A 14,474-nucleotide genomic window follows, 5' to 3' on the forward strand; every position below is an offset into this window, starting at 1 on the left:
TCCGTAATACAGTGGAGTCACAGAGTATAGGATTTATATCTGTGTCTTGACAAAATTTCAAAATGCTACTTGTCATGTACTTATGAATCATTTATAAATGGTCAATTTCAAATCCTGAAATGCACTGGCAAAGAAAAAACAACCCCATAGTTAAACCATAGCATATACTTCACCAAACATGTTAGTATTTCCATGTTAGTATATAGCCTTCATAATTATAATTTTAGGTGACTAATACTTTATCAACAAGTTTGCACTATTGTTTACTCAGTTCCTTAGTATTGGGTAGTTTGTTTTTTGTTTTTTGTTTTTTTTTTTTAAAACAGAGCCTCGCTCTGTTGCCCAGGCTGGAGTACAGCAGCACAATCTCATCTCACTGCAGTCTCTGCCTCCCGGGTTCAAGTGATTCTCCTGCCTCAGCCTCCCGAGTAGCTGGGATTTATTTATAGGCACGTGCCACCATGCCCAGCTAATTTTTGTATTTTTTTTAGTAGAGATGGGGTTTCACCATGTTGGCCAGGCTGGTCTTGAACTCGTGACCTCAGATGATCCGCCTGCATTAGCCTCCCAAAGTGCTGGGATTACAGACATGACTCACCGCGCCTGGCCAGTATGGGGTATTTTGTTTCTAGATTTTTCTTACCTAGCGGCCTCAACAAATATTACATCAATTTGTTCTTATGTTGGATTAATTTTGTAGACTAAGTGACTTAGTCCTTCTGAATCTGGTTAAAATTAGGATGATTAATACTTACTGCATAAAGTATTTGTGAGGCCCATTGACCTATTCAGTGCATGATACATAGTAGTCACTTGGTAAATATTAATTTACCTTTTCCTCAATTTATATGTTTAACTGCATAGTCATAAGCATTGTATATTATTATTTTTAAAAGCCCTATTGGGTGAAAATTTGGTCTTATTATATTTTATTTTTATTATTATTTTTTAAATTTTGTAGCCCTCTGCCGGAGTTGGCCAGCAGGGAGGGGCCCTATTATTTTTTGATCACAGGGAATGTTTAATATTTATTCACATATTTGTATTATAGATGAGGTTCCTTTCTGAACATTCTCCTTGTATCCTTAACTCATTTATTGTGGAGTCTTTTCTTTTTGTTCCTACTTTCTTGTTTTCCTAGTGTTATATGTTAAAGCAAAATGATAAAATATTAAAAAGTCTGGGTTTTCTTTCCTTATTCATAATGTGTTTTAAAGATGGTTTTCCACTTTTTACATTAAATTTAAAAATTTTGAATTCTAGATCTCTTAATTTATCATTACAGTTTTACACCATTATATAGAAATTTAAGTCAGTAGAAACTCAGAAGTAGATTTAGCATGTGTTTTTAAAGGATTTCGAGCAGTAAGTTTCTGCTCTTCTCCCGAACTACCTTGCTATACTTTTACAGGACCAAAAAAGGTGAAAATTTGAGGTAGTTGGGGACCTATATGCTGCCTGTATATCTTGAGTAGCCTCTGATTTTCCATGAGAACACATTTCTAAAGTAGTTTTGAAAATGGGAATTGGGGAAAATTTTCTCGATTAGATTTTTTAGACTAGGAGAACCATAGGAGTATTTGTTTGTCTACTTCATTGGTAACCTGCTGGACTGCACAAATGGTGTTTGCATTTATTTTAGCTTCTTGTGCTTGCTTAGCCATCTGTATTTCTGTTTTCTTTGCTAATTTTTAGTATGTCATTTACTTTTTTTTTGTTTTTGAGACAGTGTCTCGCTCTGTCACCCAGGCTGGAGCGCAATGGCGTGATCTCGGCTCACTGCACCCTTCACCTCCCAAGTTCAAGCCATTCTCCTGCCTCAGCCTCCCAAGTGGCTGGGACTACACGCGTGTGCCACCACACCCGGCTAATTTTTGTATTTTTAGTAGAGACGCTATGTTGGCCAGGCTGGTCTCAAACTCCTGACCTGATTACAGGCATGAGCCACCACGCCCAGCCTGTCATTTACTTTTCTAGTGTTCTTTAGTATCTTTTTTCCCCCTCATTCTTGCTGTCAGTTTCTTTAAAAAAAAAGATGATATTCTAGCCTTCCTTTATTTCATTGTGTTAATGCTTTTGTAAATGGCATATTTTCAGTTAATTTCACAAGTAGTTTGAAATCTATTTAAATATAAAATACATTCTGGCTGGGCGCGGTGGCTCAAGCCTGTAATCCCAGCACTTTGGGAGGCCAAGACGGGCGGATCACGAGGTCAGGAGATTGAGACCATCCTGGCTAACATGGTGAAACCCCGTCTCTACTAAAAAGAATACAAAAAACTAGCCGGACGAGGTGGCGGGTGCCTGTAGTCCCAGCTACTCGGGAGGCTGAGGCAGGAGAATGGCGTGAACCCAGGAGGTGGAGCTTGCAGTGAACCCAGATAGCGCCACTGCCCTCCAGCCTGGGCGACAGAGCAAGACTCTGTCTCAAAAAAAAAAAAAAAAAATATATATATATATACACACACACACACACACACACACACATACATATATATATATAAAAATACATTCTCTTACTTTTGCTGTATTTTCTTATGCTGCTTCTTCGAATCTTGATTTCCCCCATGTTCTATGAATTATCTTCTATTGTGTGATTGTCAAGTTGTTCTTACTTGGAAAGATTAAATAAGAATGGTAATCTATTTCTTTTTCCCACCCCACTTTATACCACCCCTCACAGGGGGTGTGTGTGTGTTTGTGTGTGTGTGTGTTAAAATTTGTTATACAGCATTTAACATCTAGAAAATTCAGTGAGTGTTTTGATCTACCTAGTTTGTAAAATAAAATATTAAGAGGGTTGATGTTCGTTGTGTATTTCCTTCTCATCCCATTTCTTTTTGATTCCAGAGGTAACTACTGTCTATCCTAAAGTAATGTTTAACATTGGTGTTTGCCATTCCTGTGCATTTCTTGATATAGTACATAGTATTGTTTTGCCAGTTTTTACCTTTTTAGACATGGTATCCAACTGAATGTGTTCTTTTCTGCACCTTTTTTTGCTAAACATTGTAATTGTGAGAATGAGTTATGAATAATCCATGTTAAGTGTATTTCTAGGGAACTCACTTTTTACTGTTGTACATGTGTAGTATTTTAGTATATCAATATATCAGTTTACTTATTCATTATCAAGATGATATTTTGGTTATTTCCAGTATTTCACCATTAGAAGTGTTCCTGCTATGAATGCTTTTGGATGTATCTCCTAGTGAACACATGCAAGAATTAATTAAAAGCATTGCTAAGAAGGGGTAATGGGTTCTCAACTGGGGAAGATTGTGCCATCCAGAGGTTGGCAGTGTCAAGATATTTTTGGTTGTTACAACTGGGAGGATGCTACTGTCTAATGCATAAAAGCCCAGGGATGCTACTTAATATCCTACAATAAACAAGGCAGCCCCCTACAACAAAGAATTAGTAAGCCTAAAACCTGTTACTGTCAAGGTTGAGAAACCTCAGTTTAAGGATATACTGATGTTCAGCTCTACTGCTGCCAAATTACTCTCTAGATTGGTTGTGCCAGTTTACCTTCCTATAGCAGAGCTTAAAATTTCCCATTGTTCCATGTTCTTGCCAACATCTGAAATTATCAGGTATCAAAATTTTCACCATTCTTATAGACATGAGGTAGTATCTGACTATAATTTTAAATTCCACTTCCATCATTACTGGTAAAATTGAGCATATTTTTGTAAGATTCCCTTTTCATTCAGGTTTCCTCTTTTGTGACTTGCTTGTTTTTATATCTTGACGCTTTTAAATTGGGTTATCTATTTCTTATTGGTTTATAGAAGACAGTATCGTTTGGATACTTATAGCAAACGTTTTCTCACGTCTGTGGGCTCTCTCTCTCTTTACCTTTTTTTTTTTTTTTTTTTTTTTTTTTTTTGGTGACAGGGTCTTGCTGTGTCCCCCAGGCTGGAGTACAGTGGTATAATCACAGCTCACTGCAGCCTCAACTTTTCCGGCTCCAGTGATCCTCCCACTGCAGTCTCCCAAGTAGCTGGGACTACAGGCGCACACCACCATACCCGGCTAATTTTTGTATTTATTTATTTTTTTTGTAGAGACAGAGTCTTGCCATGTTGCTCAGACTGTACTTTTTCTTACAGTATTTTTTAATAAACAGAAGTTGCTTGTTTTAAAGTACTTGAGTTTTTAGTTCTTTCTCTTTGTGGTCTGTGCTTTTTGCATCTTGTTTAAGGAATCTTTTCCTCAACCTGAGATTGAAGTAATTTTCCCTATAATTTCTTGATAAGCTTTGTCATGCTCTCTAAGGTTAACTTTCCATTGAAATATTTCCTTTAGGTGCTCCAGCTGCTGCTCCTGCCCCTGCCTCAGTCCCACAGATATCCCAGCCCCCCTTCTTGTTGGATGGGCTTTCATCACAGCCTCTCTTCAATGATATTGCTGCAGGTACGATGACTGTTGTTACCATCATTACGTGGAGCACTGAGTAATGAGGTGGTTATTAAGAAAAAGAAGTAATAATTCTGCAAGCATTAGGCTGACTACAATAAGACTTATCTCCCTGTACTTTCTCAGGCATCCCCTCCATCACAGCATACAGTAAGAATGGCTTGAAGATAGAATTCACCTTTGAACGGTCAAATACCAACCCCAGTGTAACAGTGATAACGATACAGGCCTCCAACAGCACAGAGCTAGATATGACGGACTTTGTTTTCCAAGCTGCAGTACCAAAGGTACTACAATGTCTTCTTTAGATGTTTCCTTTGATTAAAGATTGGCTGATTTTTTTTTTCATGTGTTTGGTAAAGGATATGTTTTAATTTTTACAGACTTAATTCAAACTAACAAGTTACCTGTGGTTCATGGAAGCATATCATTTTTAGTGAATAATTTTTACTAGGTTACAAGTATTCTGATGGTTAGTATTGTAGGATAAAGAAAAACAATTCTAATACTAGTGAGAGCAGAATTCTACGAGGTGATCAGTTAATGCTCAGGGCATTGAGGATAGGTTAGGCTTTAGTAATACAGTGTTAAAGGCCTAAAACATAAAATCTGGCATAGGATGAAAGTTAAGTAAGATGAGAGACTTTGTCTATCTGGTATTATCTTCTAGTTAACCAGATCAGAATTGAAATTTTTTGTGTCTTGATACATATGTGAGAGAAACATTCCTCCTTCATTAACATCCAATTTATTATAGATATAGTAACTGTTCTTGTGAATCAAAGTTTGGTTTACACCAAATTTTAGTTTAAGGATATTTATGTTCATTTTTCAGTAGTGAAAAGTCTTGAAGCCAGGTGCAGTGCCTCACGGCTGTAATCCCAGTACTTTAGGAGGCTGAGGCAGGCAGATCACTTGAGATCGGGAGTTCGAGAACCTGGCCAACGTGGTGAAACTCTCGTCTCTACTAAAAGTACAAAAAAAAAAAATCAGCCGGGCATGGTGGCGGGTTCCTCTAATCCTAACTACTCGTGAGGCTGATGAAGCAGGAGAATTGCTTGAACCCAGGAGGCTGAGGATGCAGTGAGGTGAGATTATTATGCCACTGCACTCCAGCCTAGGTGACAGAGCGAGACTCCATCTCAAAAGAAACAAAGAATTCTGAATAAAGAAAAGTTGAGAATGAGGAGTGGGTAGTTTTTCTTAAAAAGGTGAGACAGTAAGTATTTTAGGCTGCTATCTGGTCTTTATTGGTACTCAGTTCTGCTCTTATAGTACAGAAACAGCTGTAGATGACATGTAAATGAATGAACATAGTTCTGTTCCAATAAAATGTTATTTGCAAAATCAGATGTTGGGCCATTCTTGGCCAATGGGCCATAGTTTGCCAACCACTGGTTTAGACTGTGCTAACCTAATCTTGGCAGTGGCATGTGAAATACGGCATTTAGACATTCTGACAACACACTTTTGGAAACTGAGGATGTTTTGTTTGTGGGTACTGCTGATTTGCAGTCTTTTTTTATTTTTTCCCCATCCTCTGACTCTCATGCAACCTTCTTTGCTTACACTTTGTAGGAGTCAGAATAATTTAGATGTTTAAGAAGCAGTTAGCTGGACACGGTGGCTCACACCTGTAATCCCAGCAATTTGGGAGGCTGAGGAGGGTGGATTGCTTGAACTCAGGAGTTTGAGACCAGCCTGGGCAACATGGTAAAACCCCATCTCTACCAAAAATACGAAAAATTAGCCGGGCGCGATGCTGTGTGCCTGTGGTCCCAGCTACTCAGGAGGCTGAGGTGGCAGAATCACTTGAACCCAGGAGGTGGAAGTGGCAATGAGCCAGGATCGTGCCACTGCACTTTAGCCTGGGTGATAGAGTGAGACCCTGGGTGATAGAGTGAGACCCTGTCTAAAAAAAAAGAAGAAAAAAAGAGGGGGAGCAGTAGTGTCATGTGGTGAAAGACCACTAATGAACTCTAGAGCCATTCTGTTTGGATTTCAATACTAGTTGTATGACATCAAGAAAGTCACTGAACCTCCATGCCTTGGTGTCTTCGTTTGCAAAGAGGGTGGTGATAAAGATAGCCACTTCCTAAGGTTGCTTAAAGGAATAAACAAGTTTTTTGAATTAGGCACGGTTTGAAGCACTTTTCATCTGTTCAGTGCTCAGTGTATTTACATTCTGCAACTTAGGTTTTATACTTGTTACTTTAGGCTGCTGCTCCAGTGACGTATCACCTCTGCTATTAAACCATGACCTTATTTTTGGTGGTGTACTGTACAGTGCAGTATGATAATGTATTTTCAACTTAAAATACCATATTTTATAGGTTCCACTATGTACTATTTTTGTGTTTTAATGTTTCTGAAATTGGGGTACATTTTAAAATTGATATCTTGTCATAATTCAATGGGCAGCATGTTTTCTATCTCAGTGGTACATAAAATAATGGTGTGAATTACAATTGATGGTATCTTACATTTAATGAAATATAGTAATTAATAATTTAGCTTACATAATTTAATGTGGCAGTAGAATTATGAATAAGACCCAATATTTTTATAATTTTATATGTGTGTATATATAATTTTTTTTTTCTTTTGAGATGGAGTCTCGCTCTGTCACCCAGGCTGGAGTGCAGTGGCCGGATCTCAGCTCACTGCAAGCTCCACCTCCTGGGTTTACGCCATTCTCCTGCCTCAGCCCTCGCCTGGCTAGTTTTTTTGTGTTTTTTAGTAGAGACGGGGTTTCACCGGGTTAGCCAGGATGCTCTCGATCTCCTGACCTTGTGATCCGCCCGTCTCGGCCTCCCAAAGTCCTGAGATTACAGGCTTGAGCCACTGTGCCCAGCCTTTTTTTTTTTTTTTTTTGAGATGGAGTCTCACTCTGTCACCCAGGCAACCTCCGCCTCCTGGGTTCAAGCAAATCTCTTGCCTCAGCCTCCTGAGTAGCTGGGATTACAGGCAGGTGCCACCATACCTGGCTAATTTTTGTATTTTTAGTAGAGATGTGGTTTCGCCATGTTGACCAGACTAATCTAGATCTCCTGACCTCAGGTGATCTGCCTGCCTCGGCCTCCCAAAGTGCTGGGAATACTGTGCCCAGCCCCCAGTGTAATATATCTGTACGTTGAGAGTGAATCTTCACTCTTGTAACTTTTGGCCCTAGAGAAGACTAGTGTCTCTCTCTCTCTGTCTCTTAAATATTTTAAAAGTTTAATCTACTTTTAGGAAAGATTTTCAAATTCTAGTTTATAGAATAGCTACATAGTATAGTATGGTTTACCTAGCTTGCCCTATATAGCATTTTTGAGATGGAGTCTTGCTGTGTTGCCCAGGCTGGAGTGCAGTGGCATAATTTTGGCTCACTACAATCTCCGCCTCCTGGGTTCAAGCGATTCTCCTGCCTCAGCCTCCCAAGTAGCTGGGACTACAGGCATGTGCCACCATCCTCAGCTCATTTTTGTATTTTTAGTACAGACGGGGTTTCACTGTGTTGGCCAGGCTGGTCTGGAACTCCTGACCTTGTGATCCACCAGCCTTGACCTCCCAAAGTGCTGGGATTACAGGCGTGAGCCACCGTGCCCGGCCAGCACTTTCATCTCTTATTTCTATAAGTAAGCAAATAAACCCTACCAGCATTCAACAAAGTAATAGTGTTTGGCTTATCTAGGTCTTTTGCTGTATAGGCTGGTTCTGCAAATCTTTCCTTTCCTTCTGTCATGTGGAGAGGAGGCTCTGACACATTCTAGATTATGTAGGCTTTAAAAAACAAAAGTTCAAGTCTCTGGGTCCCAGTCATCCAATCACACAAAAGTTTAAAAGCTCATAGTTGGTGACCCGTATGTTGGTTTGCTATTTTTGGAAAGCTTTTCTTTTGGTTTCTTTCTGCCTGTTTTTTAAGCCAAAAGCACCCATATTTTACTTGCATAGTTGAACAGTTACTATTAAGTGAAGTTGCCAGAACAAGAATTGGTCAGCTTCTGAAAAGAGGTAGGCTAAAATTCCTTCTGCCAGAAAGGAGAATGTGGTTTATTGCTAGTGGTCATGATCAAAGAACTGAACAGTGGATTTTTGCAAATACCACAGTGAGTCAGTTCACGTGCTGTGAATTCCTGATATCTAGAAAACTAGTAGTAGGCAAAACTTAGTAGTAGTGAAATCTGTTACATGACCCATCATCTGGCTGTCTAAATGTTTTTTGATATCTCTGACCTAGCATTGTGTATTTCTTTTTCTGAAGAGTGCCCTTTGTTCCCCCCTAGACATTCCAGCTGCAGCTTTTGTCTCCTAGCAGCAGCATTGTCCCAGCATTTAACACGGGGACCATCACACAAGTCATTAAAGTTCTGAACCCTCAGAAGGTGAGTAGCACATTTGTAGCCAGTATCTGAGCTGAAGTGTAAGCATATTTCCTGAAATAAAATTCTGCTTTGTTTCTTTTTTCTGACTCATAGTTAGAGAAGAGATCAATGAAAATGCCTGGTCTAACTTCCTTGCTCTTTTGTAAATAACAGATGGAACCCAGAGCCATCAGGTGGCTTAGTGGCATCTTATTAAAATGCAACTTCAAAAAAAGCTAGATTAAAGGTCTAGTTTTGGGGGGTAGGGGAGAAGCTTAGACATTTTAATTTATACACAAGTTGAAATCTTAGGTAAGAGCATTTGTTGAAACCAAATATCTACATTTACTGCTACAGTTATTAAGAATGAATAGCAAAAAATGGAGGCATTTTAAATGAAGCAGCCAAATGAAAAATAGCTTTAGAAACTGAAATTAAGCAATATTTTTATTATCTCAAAAAAATAAACTCACCTTAATAGTAATCAATTGGTTTTCAAACAGTTTTTGAAGATGGTTCAGAGAATTTCTTTAATAGAGCTCTACTAGTTGCTCATAAATAACAGTATACTTTCCTTCTCTTGTAACACTTGCCCTTCCTCTGCTATTCACTACATTTTGAGCATCTGCCTCTATAGTACAAGCACAAATTCCTTTGACCATCTGAAACAGAGTAAAACATTTCTTAATGCATTTGTATTTGAAATCTGCCACATAAAGTAAAAAGTACCTAATTGAGTTCTCTTAAAACTACTGCTATTACCTGTGAGTTAAGTCATTTTTAAACATTTTATGCCTTAGGAACAAAAGGCACATTCACATTTACTGTAGGTTTTTCAGACAAAGCAACAGTATATCTGAATGGAGAGCATACGATGAGTATATGTTCATCTCATTTTTTAAGAGACTTGGATACAAGGTTTGAATCTTTTTGAAAAGGACTCAGCAAAATGTTACGTGGAAAATGCTCCACAGTGGCTCACGCCTGTATTCCCAGCACTGTAGGAGGCTGAGGCGGCCGTATCACCTGAGGTCAGGAGTTCGAGACCAGTCTGGCCAACATGGTGAAACCCCGTCTCTACTAAAAATAAAAATATTAGCTTGGCGTGGTGGTGGGTGCCTGTAATCCCAGCTACTCTGGAGGCTGAGGCAGGAGAATTGCTTGAACTCGGGAGGCAGGGGTTGCAGTGAGCCAAGATCGTGCCACTGCACTACAGCTTAGGCAATAAGAGCAAAACCCTGTTTCCAAAAGAAAAGTGTTCCTGAGGGGTTCTGTCCTTTTAATGCAGTTCAAGGATTAAAGCTAACCACGTGTTCTGGAGATGTGCTTTCTCTACTTGGTGGCATGGTGTTGTTTGTTAGCTTCTTGACTGAAGCCTAGAGTACTGGGTGTTTTTTGTTGTTGTTTGCCTGTGTGTCATTCTTGACAGACAGCTTTACTTCAAGTTTTGACCTCTAAGATTAAAAGTCTATTTGTGGACTGGACAGATGCTGGAGATTTTATTTCAATATATAATTTGCACTTCTCTTTTCCCCTTATAGCAACAGCTGCGAATGCGGATCAAGCTCACATATAATCACAAGGGCTCAGCAATGCAAGATCTAGCAGAGGTGAACAACTTTCCCCCTCAGTCCTGGCAATGAGGGTTTGGCACCATTCTCATTCTTATCCCACTCAATCAAAGGAACTCTGGGAAGGAGGTTGTGATTGCTGGCAAGTCCCCCCAACTGTACCACGGGCATGAGGAGCTGAAGAGAACTGCTGAGGAGGATTTTCCTAAAGTTACTGCTGACCTTGAAGCATTGTTAAAGACTAATGTCCTCTCCTCCACTGTTGAGGCTGGCTGCTTCTGGAGGCTACTTTGCACTCTTCCTCTTCTTCTCCTTTTTCCGCACTGCTCCACCCCTCCCACATTTACAGCCAGAATCAACATTCCCTGGGCCCCTGAGGAAATAAGCAGCTGGTCTGGAGGAGAGGACTGCAATCCATGGCGAAAAACACTCACTTTGTCTCTGCAGCAAAGAGTTGCCCCTTCTTTCTACTGTTGTTTCTCTGTGGACTGGGCAAGGTGGGGTATTTATTCCTCACTAGCTGGGTTACCATCTTCAGGCGCTTTCAACATCTGGTATTCGGAATAGAAATGTAATAATGGACATTAGGGAGCCCTGCCTTTTTCTACTGGTTCCCCCAATGTTTGAAAGAGGCATTAGGCTCCTGGTAGCCTATTCTGTGCATTGCTGTATACACACAGACACACACATGTATGTTTGTTATCAAGAACTGGTCAGACCTTGCGAGTTTTTGTAAACACTGGACAGATGGAGTTAAAAAGAGCTTTTGTTGAGATTTGGCATGAAGGATATGGTGCTCTATTTGTAATAGAAACTTCCAAGGCTCTTCCAGCTCCCCTTTCGCTCCATTCTTTAGCTGTAGTCATGAATAGTTTCCATGATATTCAAAACTGATTCCCTTTAAAGTACAAAATGGTCACCTTCTAAAAGATATATTCATAGTTATTAATGACCCTGTTCCCACCGCAAATTTTAAAGTGCTCCTAAGCCCATAACTTGCCTGTTTGAACTATGGTAATGGGTGGAAGAGGAGTTCACCAGTTTTAAAGATCAGACTCTGTATCAAAAGTACCTTTGCCCTTAGGAAGAGTGAGTATTGGAGTCATCTATTACTCCAAACCTCCCTTTTTATTTCCTGAGCCTGGCTTGGACCTTGGCATTCCGTTTGAATTCCTTCTAACTGGAACATTTGTGTTGTATCTGTAACACTGGCACTGAAATAAAGACCACACGGTTAAAGAAATCTTTCCTATATTGTACTTTATGGTGTTGGAGTGAAGCCTTGTAGCTTCCATACCCCTATGTCAGAGGAGGTCTTACGGACACCATAGGGTAGGAATAACCTTTCCTCAGTCTGAGAAATTGGTCTCTTTTAAAAGACAAATCTCATGAGTATCCACATCAAAGACCTGAGCTTTTTAAACTAGTGAGAGTGCCAAGTGCTTTTAAGAAAGGACCCATGTGTTATCAAACTTTGAAATTGAGTAGCTGGAGTGAAGTAGAGGTGACTCTCTCTGTGGTACACGTTGAATGTACTATGTACGTTCAAGTATTCAGGCGCCGTGTCTTATATACTGAAGAAAGAAAAAGTGAGGCCCACCTTGCACTTAACAATGTTTGCAATTGTTACTGTATTGAATACAGTATAATGACTACTATGGCTTCAATCTTAAATCTGGAAACAAATATCCTTTTTTTTTCCTCTTCATTTCACCAAGCCTTCACTTAAAATCTTCAGTATCTTGTCAAATCTAGCTCTGTATCAGATGCTGGACTATTCCTAACATTTGACAAACTGGAGTTGAACTAAAGGCTCCACAGGGGAAAGTTCCTGGTCTTATTAGGATGTATGAGCAAGATCTGCTAAAACTTACTCCAGTGGGTAAATGGTTGACTGAGTCAAGGACAGGATATTATCTCCTGCATAGTTTTCAGTAATGTAAGTGTGGACTAGTGCATATTTCAGACAACTGCTCTGCCTGTGCAATGAAAAAGAGCCTTTAAGGGTTTCTTTGCAGACTGATTTCATTGGATGGATACTTAATGCTGTGAAACATGATAGGATTAACATAATGTTGGTGGATTTCTTGAATAGAATTTGTCTTAACATTCCTCTTTGTGTAGAGGCTTTATTTTCTCTCTTATATTTGTAGCTAACCAGCTCAGGTTTTTTATTTGAACTGGGTTGAATTTCTGAAGAAATCTGTTCAAGACCATGCTATAAGACACTGTCAGCTAATGGAGCTGGGAAGGGTCTACTCTGCTGACAAAGCATTTCCTTGGGTGATCATAGTTTTGAGGTAGAGTTTATGATCATTCATAGCTTTGTCTAGAAGGAGTAAAATATCATGGCCTTAACACAAAGGGTGCTGCGTAGAATATGAATTGATTTCGGAATCTGAACACAAGCACCATACTGAAGGACTAGCAGCCAAATAACTGCCTAGGATACTGATGGTTGTGAAGACTGTTTCAAATGATTGGATCTTTGAAAGCTTCAGCGTGCCTTAGTTTCTAGGATCAGAATTAGTTTTCCTCTCCCTTGGCCTTGCAGCTAAATGGAGAAATGTTTCAATTTCTGTGAATACTTGCACATTTCAATAATTCCTTTCCCGAGTATAACCACTCAAGGGGGAGCAAATTGGGATGGATTTACAACTTCAGAGGTATTGTGAGGAAAGAGCATTTTCCAAGGCTGTTTTAATAACCATGGGGTGATAAGCAGTGAGCCCTCACACACTTACTTTGACAATTTCACATGCACTTGTACCTCATTATTTCCCTCTTCAAGAGTCGATTTATTCTAGTCTCTGCCCCATCCCGGGGAATCCTAAGGGAGAATTAATTCATCTAAGTAATCTCAAAAAACTGTAGGAAGGATGCTTTCCCAGAGAAGCTTCTCCCATAGTGCTTTGGTGCTGTTTCCTTGAGGTGGTTTGGACAGTCATGGAAGTTTTAGGCTGTGCATAGTTATCATCTGTTAATTTTAAGGTCTTTCTCATTTAAACATTCCTCAGTGTAACATTTGGGAGGGGATTCTTTCCTCTTGCTGGTTTAAAGGTGTGATTCGTACTCCTTGTTTGTCCCATTCATATATGAAAATAGACTTTTAAAACTGTCCAACACTAATGATTTCTATAACATGCTTCCCATTTTTTTTTTATGTCGTAGAAGAGATTGGAAGTTAGGGAGTACTGCTTTCAAGGTTCAACTTCATTGTCTTCTGCATTGGAAAATATTTGGGCCATGAGAACTAGGGGAAAGGAGTTTGAATGTGTATATTTTTTTCTAGTGAATGTATTTTAACCACAGTGTCCTAAACTGAGAAAGCTAGAGAGGAAAAAGTGGGTGTTCATGAACTTTGCGGTTGGGAGAGTGGTTTTACATGTCTGTGTATTCATGACTTTGGGAGTGGGGAGGATCATTGGAGAGAGAATTGCACAGAAAGTCCTGAAGTTTAAAACACTTTTGACCAGCTTTGGCTCGGGAGAGTGGGGCTGCGTATAGAACTGGAAGTGAATAACTTTTTCAAGCAATAGCAGTGAGTGGGTCCCATTGACAGGGTTCCAGGACCTGGAACACTTTAACAGAAGGAAATGCTGAAGCAGCTTGCACAGTTGCTTTACAAACTTCCAAGACGCTGATTCTGGCTTCAAGATGGAGCATTGGAGTTGGTTTTTTGTTTTTTGTTTTGTTTTTTTCCTCAAAGAACCTGCGGTTGCGCTTTGTGTGTTTTGTTTTTGTTTTTGGTTTCTATTTGGGGGCCCCATGGGAAAGAGCTTCTGAACTCTTTCCTTTATGAACTCCCACTGTGTTCCTATAAAGTCCCTTTTCTTTCATAGTGTTGTAAGTTACATTTTCATTATACCCCATCACATCTTCTTTACTGTAAAAATATTAAGAAGCTGTTTCCAAGTGGGACAGCTAATGAAGCTCTAATTATTGCAGACATATTTTTGAGATGTAAAAAAAAAATTTAAAATTAAATGATAAGTCTTAGAGGCGAGTGAGGAATAAAATGGATGTAAACATTTACATGGGATGCATTAGAATTCTGCTGTGTGTATTGTCTTTTGGTTGAAACAAATTATGAACAGTGACTAATAATAAAAAGTCAATACTCAATGATTTAAAA

The 14,474-nt window shown here is 39.4% G+C and overlaps 1 protein-coding gene across 3 annotated transcripts in view; it reads left to right on the plus strand.

The window, feature by feature from the left end:
• The window catches only part of AP1G1 (adaptor related protein complex 1 subunit gamma 1), an 88,270-nt gene extending 73,796 nt beyond the window's left edge, over positions 1-14,474 (plus strand). For 2 of the 3 annotated variants that reach the window (XM_007993750.3, XM_073015544.1), the window contains exons 20-23: positions 4,312-4,419; positions 4,549-4,709; positions 8,691-8,789; positions 10,310-14,474. In XM_007993750.3, coding sequence (XP_007991941.2) covers positions 4,312-4,419; positions 4,549-4,709; positions 8,691-8,789; positions 10,310-10,411 — 470 coding nt within the window. In that variant the 3' untranslated portion in view covers positions 10,412-14,474. The remainder of the gene's footprint in view (positions 1-4,311; positions 4,420-4,548; positions 4,710-8,690; positions 8,790-10,309) is intronic. The other variant, XM_073015543.1, reaches the window with a different exon arrangement.

Source organism: Chlorocebus sabaeus, chromosome 5 (genome assembly GCF_047675955.1).
Source record: "Chlorocebus sabaeus isolate Y175 chromosome 5, mChlSab1.0.hap1, whole genome shotgun sequence".
In the NCBI taxonomy this organism is placed as follows: Eukaryota; Metazoa; Chordata; class Mammalia; order Primates; family Cercopithecidae; genus Chlorocebus; species Chlorocebus sabaeus.